The sequence below is a fragment of the Pelophylax lessonae genome, assembly GCF_965119305.1.
Source record: "Pelophylax lessonae genome assembly, chromosome: 1".
In the NCBI taxonomy this organism is placed as follows: domain Eukaryota; kingdom Metazoa; phylum Chordata; class Amphibia; order Anura; family Ranidae; genus Pelophylax; species Pelophylax lessonae.
This window is the reverse complement of record NC_138768.1, coordinates 566,081,925-566,096,136: the sequence shown is the minus strand read 5'-3', so window position 1 is coordinate 566,096,136 and position 14,212 is coordinate 566,081,925. Positions and strand designations below refer to the sequence as shown.

The following is a 14,212-nucleotide window of genomic DNA, read 5'->3' as shown; positions in this document are numbered from 1 at the left end:
TGCATTTTCTGATTACACTGTATATAAAGAAATTGCATCTGCCAAGAGTCTTACTCTAGTATTCTGCTAAACTTCCAATTATGCTTCAAATCATTTCTCTGCTGCACTTACTAATGTACTCTTTTTATCCTGTCCTTGGTAAAATGTGTGTTACCTAAATAGATGAGAAAGAATTTTAAAATTGGATGTGTTAACAGGCTTTTAATAAAGTGTACTTGGGTTGCTGGTGGGCAGTTAGTTATTCACCCAAAACATTATATATATATATATATATATATATATATATATATATATATATATATATAAAACTAGAAAACACATCTAGGCCACTTAATGTGTATGCAGAAAAGAATATGACTGTGGGGTGGATCAGACCCAAGATTTTTCACTGTCCTCAGTACTCCATGAAAGGGTCTGGAGGCATAAAAATGAAAATATTAACATAAGCAAGGGCCTTACAAGTTTTTCAGACATCAGATTCATTAAAAAGTCTTACTGACAAAATACAACTTTTTTTTCTCTAGAGATGAGCTCACTATATTGATGAGTTCTGTGGCTGAAAATCTAGCTAAGTACTACGTACAAGCTTCATTTCATTACCTCCTGGTATTCTTTATAATGCATATCCACCAAGTCCCTCACAACAGCAATGTGAGTAAAGATCCACTGGGAGATTTCCTAGAAGAAAAAAAAAAAAAAAACATAGGTATTTCATACATACCCAAGGAGACCACTATGTAAATGTTTTACCAAGCAAACAAGATAATATTTTAGACTTCAAAAGATAATAAAGCTGGTATAATATATTTGTCAGGACTCAGACTTCTAATGCAAAGGTCAATTTCAACATGCATGGCAAACTATTTAAATAGAACAGCCCTGGTCAGCCTTTGGCTGGCATAGCAGAGCTATAATGCTCAACTAGCATGGAACATAACTTTTTTTCCATACAGGTCAATAATGCGCATCAAAGAATAGCACTCTACTAACAATACCTGTGTGGAGAGATTGTGTTTATTGAGTCCACTCTCCTTACGATTTCTTCTTGATCCAGTTAGCTTGGAGAGGCCAAAGCCACTACTGACACGTGACAGCTTTGACTGAGAACTCGGCACCAAAGCTTCACCTTTACTGATGCATTTCTTTTCATATGCTGTTAAAACAAAAAATATACATTTCCATTTGTATTAAACTTCTAAGATTAAGTTCGTTATAAAGGAAAGATTAAGATTTTCTTATTCAACATAACATCCATTTCTTGGACTTCATTGAGGAACACAGGATTTTGACAAGTGGGATGAACTGAAGCTTTTAGGAGGATTTGGACACAGACAAACAAACAGTAACTAGCCAGGTGTAATCCATCCCATTCCCAGCATGCCTCAATTTTGTAGAAAAGCAATATTAGGAGTAATAGGCCATACACACTGAAAGATTTTCTGAAGACTTTTTCCTTTAGACTTACCAAAACCATGTAATATGAGGTCAAACCTAAACACTTTCAATTTATATGCAATCTGGCAGGCCCTTGCACTACATAGAAAAGGTAAATCTGAAGGAAATCTAACCACAAAAGTTGGATAGTGTGTATCCAGCTTAAGATCATATACACACTGGGTTAGGTCCTGCAACCATTAGCTCAAAGATTATTTTTTTTTCATTTATTGAGGCACATGGGATTCAGAGACTATAGGGTTGCCCAAAAGCAACCAGACTGATGGGTGGGGCAGCTGTGACCACACACAAAACAAACTGAACTGGGAGCTGTCAGAAGGACCTTTCATCCAAAACTGGCATCCGATGAGGCTTGAACATCCATCCACCTGGTAAAACTTAGAGAATGTGCATACAGAGGACCAATTGGCTTGAAAATGTGGGAAACAGTTGCCTGATGTAAAAAAAACAAGAAACTCTCACAGATCTACTAGAGCAGGGATCTCAAAACTACGGCCCTCCAGCTATTGCGAATTACATGTCCCATGAGGCAATGTAAAACTCTGACATTCACAGACATGACTAGGCATGATGGGAATCGTAGTTCCTGGAGGGCCAAAGTTTGGAGACCCCTGCACTAGAGTGCCTTGATAGCAAAGGGTGAAACCCAATTCTGAAGACCACAAGCTTGGATGATGATCCGTCTGAGTCACCAAGAAATGGTGGAACAAGAAGCTGGGGAGCCTCATGACAAAGTGTCTATCTTTCTAATGGAAATGATGGCTGTGAGGTAAATGCACAGCACTAGCTACATTAACACAATGAAGGGAGATGATCTTCTGATGCGCTGGAGCTGAAGTGAAAGATAGTACAATGTTCTGGTTGAGGTGAAAGAACCAAATTGAAATTAATGGTCAATGGAGAATCCACAGAGGATTTGGGGGATTTACATGAGACACCCCGTAAAAAAACATCATAATGAAAGAATAGGAGGCTAGCAGTCTCTGAAACATAAAATGTGAAAATCTGACGGACCCTTGATGGCATGTAGTGCTAAATGCTGTTCTAGGCCTAATTGCAAAAAGGCCCATGGTGCATTTCCTGAGTTGAAAACGTATTTTTCCATGTGTGATGCTAAATCTTTTACGAACAAGCTATTGCAACATCAAGAGGCCCTGTCCCTGAAGACAGCAACTGTGAAGCGCAATGGCAAAACAGTCTTGTCCTCAGGGCAGAAGATCTTGACAATCTGGGAGAGCCCAGAGGGCATCGGCTAGGAGTCTAAACAGGTCAGATTACCCTATACATACTAAATAGGGGAACGCCAAACAAGGGGATATAATTACTCATTCACAGACTCCCCTCAAATATAATGTGGGTTTCTATACCTCAGAACCAATATCAGAAATTAAACCAGTAAGTAAAGAACCAACTGGAAAGAAGGGTATTAAATACTACCTACGAGGTGTGACAAAGAGGAGCTCCATTCATATTTCTGTTTATTAAGCCCTCTTTCACATTGGAGGCAGGTTTGAAATTGTGCAAGTTCCGCTGAACTCGCACAATTTCAAACTCGCTTTTCATTGAGAGTTCGGGGGAGATTTGAAAGACATCTGTGCGCGTTTATGCACAGATGCCTATTGAAATCGCCCCTGAAGTCACCAAAAGTAGGGTAGGAACTACTGCTACCGTTGACGGCAATAGGCTGTGATTTGACATGTCAAATCGCCCCGATGGGAAGGGTGGCTAAAAACCAGCAGCTACAAAAACTGAACAAAAGGACTACCTCATTCAAAAAGGATATGTTAATGAAGAAGCAGTGATCTGAAAATCACCCTAACAGGGAATTCCAGATATTTAAAAGAGGGCCATTGTATGGCAATTAGTGAAACCTATGGTATAGTTATCCAAAACCTACTACATTAACTGAAGACTTAGGGGTTGATTTACTAAAACCGGAGCGTGCAAAATCAAGTGCAGCTCTGCATAGAAACCAATCAGATTCTTTTTTTTTTTCCAAAGATTCTAACTTCAGCTTGTTCAATTAAGCTTTGACAAAAAAAAAAAATGGAAGCTGATTGGTTTCTATGCAGAGCTGCACCAAATTTTGCACTCTCCAGTTTTGGTAAATCAACCCCTTATTATGGAAGCAATGAGTAAATGCTCATTCACAGACAAACACATTGTTGGTTAATAACTTGAAGTAATGACAAAATGTTTGCAGCATTTTGGAAGCATTGAAGTGCTGCAAAAAGGTAAGTGGACAGCAAAAACCATCCGAGGTAGATCTCTGTGTCACTTGTGACAAAGAGCAGTACCGAGAAGATGGTACCACAAGCTAAATGGCAGGAACGAAGTCTCATCACTTAGTCCTTTAGCATAATTTCTTTTGGTTGTTAACGAACAGAATAAGGGATAATAAAGATGCAACTCCCGATACTGAGTCCACAAAGCCTACTCACAAAGTAAGTCTTCAGAGACTGGGTGACACCAGAGTGCCATAGAACAGGAGACCGCAGTCAGCTAACACAATACACTCAGGTCTGGAAAGCGGTACAATGCAGAGCCCAGTGCCCTTAGAAGACATTCAAGGCAAGCCCCACAGCTGTCCAGGGACAGACTCCAAAGCTTGTGCTGCAGATACACTAATTTGGATAGCTGCATATACAGACCAGCTCAAGATGCATGTAGAAACATTTTATATAAAGAAAATGAAAAAAGAAAAAAAAACCTCTTAGGAAAAAGGATAGTAAAAAAGGTTGAACCTTTCTTAGAACAGAGAAAAGACTCCCATCTTCTTAGGACAATGGAAAAAAAACTGAGGCAGGCTGAGAGCAGGTATTAGACTGTTCATAGGCTTAGTACAGTATACTTAAGTATTTTCAAATTTTAATAAATGAAAAATAAAAGTGCAATGGAGATTAAAAAAAAAAAAAAAACAGAGCACAGAGAATCAATGAAAGGGCAAATAAAAAAAAGTAGGTAATATAAAAAAGCATCATAGCTTGGAATACTAAAGAATAAACGCATAGAGGTTAATAATAAAAATTCTCTAGCCATAAAATGACTTACCAAGGTGGTTTTGCCAAGAACGCAATGTTGCTTCCTCAATAAAAGGCCTGACAACTGCAATATCCACATGGCCGCGGTCATTGACAGGAAATGTCACTTTGAACATATCCTCCAGAACTTGTTTCTTGCTATGAATCAACTCAATCCAAACTCGGTTGACAGCTTTCAACAGAAGCTGGCGCCCTGCAAAACACAGTCTATCATTTTGACGGCTTAGATCACCATCAATACACAATGCATTTGAAATCCCTTTGACACACTTTTACATTAAAATGGCCTAAAGAAGCAATACCAGGTCACAAATGAAAAGTACATGTCAATAAAATGGTTTACACTGGCTTATTGTAAGCCTTTTAATTTCACATTCCAGAGCTTTATTATAGAGAAAACCAACATTACTTTCTATGAGATGCACCATCTGTGAACAATAAATATGTGTTCATGGGCTATATTTCATTTACAGATGAAGGCAGAATTAGTAATTTTGGAAGCTCAGAGGCAAGCACAAGGCCAAACAGAAGGCTTGGCAGGTTCAATGCAGCTTCCAACTGGCCAGTTGACAAATTGAGGCTGATTTACTAAAGGAACCAAGAATAGGCGCTCAAAAAATGTGTGAATATTCACTTTAATTACCCAGTCATGTAAAAAGTAAATTCCTCTTCACTTTGAATACTCAATCAAGCGCAGATGCTTTTCACATGAATTCATTAAAAGCAAAAATTCACACAATTTTTGCATGAAGAGTCTCAAATGCTTTAGTAAATCAGCCTAGCTGTCTTAGGCTCCATTGACACCAATGCATTTTTTTCACGCTTTTTGCGAAAATGCAGGCCGTTTTTAACATGGGTTCTGTTGGAACACGTTTACATAAATTAATTTTTATGCCTCTGTTTTTGGAAGGGGTCAGGGACTTTTTAAACGCAAAACACAAAACATAAAAAACCGCAAGTCACAGTAAAAGCGCAACAAGGTACAGCAAAAAGCACCGCAGAAATGCTCAAAAGCAACATGCATAGGTTTGAATGGAGCCCTAATGTTAGTCATTTTCTGAAGAAAATTCACAAGTCTAATGTCCCGTACACACGCGTCGATAGTTGGCCGTGAATTTTCGCCAACGTCCAATCGGCCGATTTTCGGCTTGTTCGTATGATGCTTCCGACAACCGACTGACTTTTCGGCCGAAAAAAATCTGGTGTGCAGGCTATAAAATTTTTGTTGGCTGTCACCACAACGGACGATTTTCCATCAGTCAGTACAGATTTCGGCAGACAAAAATCTGATGAGCAAGACTGGGCATGCTCAGAGATGAAAAAACACACGGAAAGTAAACCATCACATGACATCACTTCTGAAGTAGATTTTTGTTGGCCGAGAAAATCCGTGGGCAGTCTAGAGCACATTTCAACCAACAAAACACCACTCTGGACAAAAGTCGGCCGATCAGTCGGCCGATAATCGTTGCGTGTGTACAAGGCATAAGTATCTCTTGTGACTACGGGTCATGAGTTAATTCCTGAGCAAAGAAGGTTTTCTATCAGATGCAGAAGTTTAGCAGAATGCTCTCCGATTGGTTTACGTTTGCCCTCATAAAGAGTTTGCAGTACACCCAACCAATGGTTGAACCAGAGTAAAGTTTCCAACTGCATTTCATCAAGAATAAGCACATTTCCTACCACCATTCTCTGTAAGTGATCTAATCATTTAAAGCTGGGTATACATGTGCTGGTTTTGTTTTGTTTTTTTGTGGGTTGAATGAAAAAAAAAAAAAATAATCAATGTTGATGCAGGGATGGTTCCCACTGTTCTATTGTATTCTGACAGGGAGGACTCCTCTCCCATCAGGATACACAGATCAGTGCTTGCAGCCATCTGTGAGTGCTCATTGAATGCAGGTTTTCCAGCATGACTATTCGACAGAAACCAGTCATTAGACCAGGTTCTTTTGAACAGAGTTAACACACAGACCCAATGTCGGACGTTTTTTGCCTGTGTATACCTTGCTTAACCACTTAAGCCCCGGAGGATTTTCCTGCTAAAAGACCAGGGGGTATTTTGCGATTCGGCACTGCGTGACTTTAACGGACAATTGCGCGGTCGTGCGACGCTGTACCTAAACGAATTTGACGTCCTTTTTTTCCCCACAAACAGAGCTTTCTTTTGGTGGTATTTGATCACCTGTGCGATTTTTTGATCACGCGCTATAAACAAAAAAAAGAGCGACAATTTTGCAAAAATAGCAATATTTTTCACATTTTTTTATATGAAATTCCCCAAAAAAAAATGTAAAAATCAAAATTTTTTAACATTTTTGGCCAATTTGTTTTATCCTACCTATGTTTGGTAAAAAAAAAAATTGCAAAAAGCGTATTTTGATTGGTTTGCGCAAAAGTTATCGCGTTTACTAACAAAGGGAAAGATTTTTGTCATTTTTGTTGTTTTTTTTTTTTACGCGTAATGGCGGCGATCTGCGATTTTTTTTGCGGTACTGCGACATTGCGGCGGACAGATCGGACCCTTGACTGACATTTTTGACACTTTTGGGGTTACCAGTGACATTTCTACAGTAATCAGTGCTATATACAGTGGGTACGGAAAGTATTCAGACCCCCTTAAATTTTTCACTCTTTGTTATTGCAGCCATTTGCTAAAATCATTTAAGTTCATTCTTCTTCCTCATGAATGTACACATAGCACCCCATACTGACAGAAAAACACAGAATTGTTGACATTGTTGCAGATTTATTAAAAAAGAAAAACTGAAATATCACATGGTCCTAAGTATTCAGACCCTTTGCTGTGACACTCATATATTTAACTCAGGTGCTTTCCATTTCTTCTGATCATCCTTGAGATGGTTCTACACCTTCATTTGAGTCCAGCTGTGTTTGATTATACTGATTTGACTTGATTAGGAAAGCCACACACCTGTCTATATAAGACCTTCCAGATCACAATGCATGTCAGAGCAAATGAGAATCATGAGGTCAAAGGAACTGCCTGAAGAGCTCAGAGACAGAATTGTGGCAAGGCACAGATCTGGCCAAGGTTACAAAAAGATTTCTGCTGCACTTAAGGTTCCTAAGAGCACCGTGGCCTCCATAATCCTCAAATGGAAGACGTTTGGGACGACCAGAACCCTTCCTAGAGCTGGCCGTCCGGCCAAACTGAGCTATCGGGGGAGAAGAGCCTTGGTGAGAGAGGTAAAGAAGAACCCAAAGATCACTGTGGCTGAGCTCCAGAGATGCAGTCAGGAGATGGGAGAAAGTTGTAGAAAGTCAACCATCACTGCAGCCCTCCACCAGTCGGGGCTTTATGGCAGAGTGGCCCGACGGAAGCCTCTCCTCAGTGTAAGACACATGAAAGCCCGCATGGAGTTTGCTAAAAAAACACCTGAAGGACTCCAAGATGGTGAGAAATAAGATTCTCTGGTCTGATGAGACCAAAATAGAACTTTTTGGCCTTAATTCTAAGCGGTATGTGTGGAGAAAACCAGGCACTGCTCATCACCTGTCCAATACAGTCCCAACAGTGAAGCATGGTGGTGGCAGCATCATGCTGTGGGGGTGTTTTTCAGCTGCAGGGACAGGACGACTGGTTGCAATCGAGGGAAAGATGAATGCGGCCAAGTACAGGGATATCCTGGACAAAAACCTTCTCCAGAGTGCTCTGGACCTCAGACTGGGCCGAAGGTTTACCTTCCAACAAGACAATGACCCTAAGCACACAGCTAAAATAATGAAGGAGTGGCTTCACAACAACTCCGTGATTGTTCTTGAATGGCCCAGCCAGAGCCCTGACTTAAACCCAATTGAGCATCTCTGGAGAGACCTAAAAATGGCTGTCCACCAACGTTTACCATCCAACCTGACAGAACTGGAGAGGATCTGCAAGGAGGAATGGCAGAGGATCCCCAAATCCAGGTGTGAAAGACTTGTTGCATCTTTCCCAAAAAGACTCCTGGCTGTATTAGATCAAAAGGGGGCTTCTACTAAATACTGAGCAAATGGTCTGAATACTTAGGACCATGTGATATTTCAGTTTTTCTTTTTTAATAAATCTGCAACAATGTCAACAATTCTGTGTTTTTCTGTCAGTATGGGGTGCTATGTGTACATTCATGAGGAAGAAGAATGAACTTAAATGATTTTAGCAAATGGCTGCAATATAACAAAGAGTGAAAAATGTAAGGGGGTCTGAAAACTTTCCGTACCCACTGTATATGCACTGTTACTGTAAAAATACACTGGCAGTGAAGGGGTTAACTTTATTTGAGAGGGAGGGGCTGTGTGTATCCCTAGGGGCGTGATTCTTACTGTGATTGGCTGTGGCTCTAGCTGTAAGGACACTGATCAACGGATCTACATACTAGATCCGTGTAATCAGTGTCTTTACAGCGAGGAGAATGACAGGCAGCTTGTTTACACAAGCTGCCTGACATTCTCCCTCTTCCCCCGACGATCGCCGAGTGGCCGGCGGACATCGGGTCCGCTGGTAACACGCGCGGGGGGTGCGTGACCGCGCCTCCGCGGGCGCGCGCTCGCTCCCCAGACCCTCCCAGGCTAGTGACGTTGATTAACGTCACTCTGCCTGGCAGGGGCTGACCGCCGCAGTAAATCTACTTGCGGTGGTCGGCAAGCAGTTAAGTGTACCCTGTGTGTCTGATGAAAGTCATTGATGAGGATTTCAGTGGTTTAACTATATACATTTAGATACACAAAACAGTGTTATTGCACATGGATATTCAACAAAGCCATATACAGTGCTAAGCATAAAGCAGTACACCCCCTTTGAAAAGTAAGGTTTCAATCAATATCTCAATGAGCACACTCGCAATGAAACAATTTCTTGACAAAAATGTTATTTTTGATTTACCGTAAAATCGATTTCTCTGATGTTCATTGACGGACACAGCTCCTGATCTTCTTAATCATTGGGTTATATTTCCCCACTACAGTTGTAGGACACTAAGCAGAAAAAAAGTCTGGCTACGCCTATGGGCAGTCCCAGGGGGTATACTCCCTCTCTCTGCTATAGGTACTCAGTTTTGTTACAAGCAGTGTCAGAAGAACTACAACTCCACAGAGGGGTGAGTGCTGTGCCCGTCAATGAACATAAGAGAAATGATTTTACGGTTAAGTCAAAAATCCCATTTTCTCTTTCGTTCATTGACGGACGCAGCTCCTGATCTTCTTAACCACTGGGACATCCCAAAGCAGTGTTAGGGATGGGAACAGCAAAAAAGAAGTTCCCATGGCAAACTATAGCCAACCAAGTAAACAGGAGCTCTACCAAAACAACTGGAGCTCACCTGAAAAAAAAAAAAAAAATCATACACCCTCAAAGAGAACCAGATCCTCCAAACAGCAGCCTGCAAAAACCTTGCAGCCAAAGGAAGCATCCGCAGATGCCAACACATCCACTTTATAGAACTTTGTGAAGTGTGCACTAATGGCCAGGAGGCTGCCTTGCAAACCTGCGTCACTGATGTCTGATGACGGAATGCCCAGGAGGCACAGAGCGCCCGAGTAGAATGCACCTGGACAGGGAAAGGAGGAACCTGACCCGAAACGGAATGGACCTGAACCACCGTCTGTCTGATCCATCTGGAAATGATCACAGAGGAAATAGACAACCCTTTCCGAGGCCCATCCGTGAGCACAAATAGGGAGTCTGACTTCCTAAAAGACTCCGTAGCTGCCCGGTACGCCCTAATTGATCGGTCCACATCCAAGGCATGCAAAGCAATTTATTTCGGATGTGTTGGCATGGGACACAGGGAAGGCAACATGAGGAGGAACCCCAAGACACTCACACCATGCAATGTACGTCTTCCACATACAACAGTAGATCTTTCTAGAGGTAGGTTTCCTAGCTTTTAACAATGTTGGAAACACAGACTCATGACTGTAAAGCAGGATGGAACACTGGTCTTCAGGACAGCACATCGGCCCTGAGAGGAAGCTTCAAGGAAACATAATCTACCAGCCTCATCAGATCGGCGTACCAAGCCCGGCAAGGCCAGTCCGGGGTCACTAAGATGACTGGAATCCTTTCTGCCTCAAACCTTTGTAGAAGTCTTGGCCGAAGCTTGAGAGACGGTGTAAATCAGATGATACTGACCCCACAGTGCCACCAGCGCATCTGTGGCATCCGCCAGAGGAACCAGTCAAGCCACAAACCTCTGCACCTTTCTGTTGAGTCGGGAAGCCAACAGATTCACCTTGGAGATGCCCCACCGAAGACACAACTGATGAAACCCCTCAGGATGAAGGGACCACTCCCCTTGGTCCAAAGCCTGCTGACTGCGGTAATCTGCCTGCTAGTTTTCCACCCCAGGAATGTGTACCACAGAGAGGGCTTGAACAAACCATTCTGCCCAACTTAGAAAGCCAGCTACCTCCAGAGCCACCAGGACACTTCTGGTGCCCCCCTGGTGAATGACATAAGCCACAGCCGTGGCATTGTCCGATTATATACACTCTGGACATGCCTGAAGACGATCCGTCCAATGTTCCAGGCACAGTCTGATCGATCGGAGTTCCAAGACATTGATCAGTAGTCTGGACTCTTCCAGTGTCCAGATCCCCTGAGCAGAATATTTTCAGAGGACGCCAACCTAACTAGACAGGCTGGCATCCGTGGTGACCACTGTCCAATACATTGAGCGCACAGGCTACAATACACAGGCTACAATAAAACGAGCGGCCAGGAGGAATGCTGCGACTCGGAACGAGTCCCAGTCGTATGCGACCCCACGAAGCGCTTAACTCGCAGGCCAGCCTCTATCTGGTGGGGCTATGTCGTGGCCTACCTAGCACGGAGCTGAAGTCTGCCGGTGCCTACTACAGTGATTTCCAGCTTCCACAGGGATTGGCCAGGTATGGCAGAAAAATACTTACATTGGTCCAAGCTGGACCATTGTAACTATGCAAAAAGCCATACCTAGAATTCAGCTTTAAAGCGAAGTTCTGTCCTGTAAAAAAAAAAAAAAGTCAGCATCTACAAATACTGTAGCCGCTGACTTTAAAATAAGGACACTTACCTGTCCAGCCATCTCACGATGCCGGCACCCCTAGCCAATTTGTCAATCAGCTTTGGGTGCAGGTATCCTCACTAAGAGAAACAGAGCCTGTTTCCTACTGCACATGCACGAGTCACGCTAAGCTTCCTGAATGATCCCGCTGTCTTCCGGGACCTGTGTGTCTCAAAGAAGGCAGTGAGGGGAAGGAGGAGGGTCTGGAAAGGTCATAGATCGCCACCATAGCTGTGTGCTGATCTTACCCGGAAGTGGGAACAAGCGGAGCTTCCCCTTTTGGGGGGAGCTTCGCTTTAAACATCTAAATTAAATCTGAAATACGCCTTGCACATAAACTGTACAAAGGAAGTTAATTCATCAGTAGCAAAACAATAGACACAAAACATTTAATAAAACTATCCTCTACATATTTAATAAAATAAGGAAATATCTGTACCCACAGATGGCACTCATTTTACCTTCACTTATATCCTGATACATTCCATCTGCTTCAACCTCTGAAGGCATCATTATGTGCCAAGTGGTCATCCTGGCTTCTGCTTCCAATCCGAACCCATCAGGGTTACTGCAATGATTCATAAAACAATATTTGTGTGTTTAAATATTGGTCCCAAACTTTTTCAGCATAGAAAACTGAAGTTTTTGGTATCATCATGGTCATGTTTCTATGGAAACTGGAAAGTATTATACTACTTTGCTGTTGAATTCATGTACTCGCTTTGAATGCTAAGCTTACACAGGAACACTGCTGGTACTTCTTCCTTGAGCTTTCCAGAAGCACAGGAAGCAAAGGTCTCCGACATGCCATAAAAAGTTTCATTCAGCACTTTATAATTAAAACACAGACCCTTGAAAAACAATGTAACCTGTGTATTTTTTTGCGATGGTTACACATCCTGGCATAATCAATGTTTGCATTTGAAAGACCAGCAATATCTTACCTATTGTACCCTTATCTTCAGAAAAAGAAAATACTAATAGTTTACAAGATATTAAAAAACGTGGGCCTGCATCATGTAACATCACCACTATCCACAAAATGAAAATATAAATTCATAGTTCAAAATAGGATATAGCAAAACACACTTGTCCATGCAAAAAAAATAAATAAAATTGCAATGTTTAGGACATAGATCCTAATGAAATTACAGAATTCCGGGCAAATTCTTTCCCTCGTGCAGAGGGGTTGTGCCTGCACTGCACAGGTTAACTGCTCCTTTTGTTCTAGGGAAAAGGAAAGGGGAGGTATACTTACCTGACCCGTCAACCCCCCTCCTCTGCACAAGACTGGTCTGGCACCCATTGCGCTCCACTGGTCTTGAAATTGAACTGTTCTCGTCATTCACACACTTCAAAGACAGGACCATGGGGGAGTGTGGTTTTCCAGAGAATCAGCGGAGTATGAACTTTGTGCTCACCCCTAGAAAAAATGAGCAGTTGACCCATGCAGTGTGGGCACAGGTCCACTGCATGAGGAAAAAAATGTTTGCCCCGAGTTGGGTTTTAAAGTGGATCTAAACTCAAAATGTGAACATTTGCTGTGTTATAGGGGCAACGGTCCCCAACCAGTGGTCCGTGGACAACTGATGGTTCACGAGAAAATTTTGGTGGTCCCCAGGGGTTCTGCCACAATACACTGTGAGGGATGTAAAACACCCAATGTTGTTTCCAGTGCGGTTTTCCAGCAGTGAGCCAGAGCATTGTGTGTATAAGGCATGTAAAATTCAAAGTGCAAAATACAAGTGCAGCGCAACCACATATAAATTGCATTCTAATAGAAAATAACATACACCAACTGCAATAACTAACAAATGAAATACAGCGTAAAAGTCCCATGCACAGAACTCCACTGCTGTGTACACAATCAATGACAGTTCATATAGTTCCTTCCAGTGTATTCAGTGCCCACCACCTCCAGATAAAGTACCTGCTCACCTCCAGTATCTGACCCCACTACAGAGTTATTATGGACTTAATGCACTCTAGATGGTACCACAACACCCATCCTTCTCCTGTCTCTGAGTAATGCTACTTCACTTCTTTCCTTATTTTCGATCATCAATGAGACATGTCATAAAAAAAACGTCAAGACCATAGTGCTCTCTGCATCCAAACATTTATTTAAAACCAAAAAAGGGATTAAAAACACCCACAAGGGTATGTACTGTACAGTACTGAAGAAGAAGCCCAATAGGAGAGCTTAACGCTTATGAGTGGGAGAAGCCAAAGTCTGATGTCACATATTTGCCATTTGTATCAGTGTGGGGAGCTGATTCAATGCATGTTTTTCACATATCCTTGTGAGTGTTTTTAATCCCTTTTTTGGGTTTAAATAAATGGACACACTAAACGTGAAAGCCACAATCTCAGCCTAGGTTATAAGGCATAGTATATAGGTTATTTGCACAAATATATTATGTTTGTGATTGCGCTGATGTAAAATTAATGTAAGTGGTCCATGGGATTAAAAATTGTAAGTTTAGTGGTCCGTGTGGTCCAAATGGGTGGCAGCCACTGTTCTAGAGAACATTTCACAGAGGCTTTCTGATCAGGTCTTTTTGTCAGGTGGACTGACAGGAAGCTCCAAGCTCCACATCAAGTCTATGGACAGGTGGATATAAACGTCCTACTGTCCTCTGTCCAAATCCAGAAAGAAAAAAAAAAACTAAA

At 42.0% G+C, this 14,212-nt stretch overlaps 1 protein-coding gene across 6 annotated transcripts in view; it reads right to left on the bottom strand.

Moving 5' to 3' along the window:
• The window catches only part of WDFY3 (WD repeat and FYVE domain containing 3), a 265,268-nt gene that overhangs the window by 76,907 nt on the left and 174,149 nt on the right, over positions 1 to 14,212 (bottom strand). For all 6 annotated transcript variants that reach the window (XM_082259297.1, XM_082259299.1, XM_082259298.1 and 3 more), the window contains 4 exons: positions 12,001 to 12,107; positions 4,507 to 4,689; positions 996 to 1,153; positions 601 to 678 (listed from right to left, as the gene is read on the bottom strand). In XM_082259297.1, the coding sequence (XP_082115423.1) occupies positions 601 to 678; positions 996 to 1,153; positions 4,507 to 4,689; positions 12,001 to 12,107 (526 nt within the window). The remainder of the gene's footprint in view (positions 1 to 600; positions 679 to 995; positions 1,154 to 4,506; positions 4,690 to 12,000; positions 12,108 to 14,212) is intronic.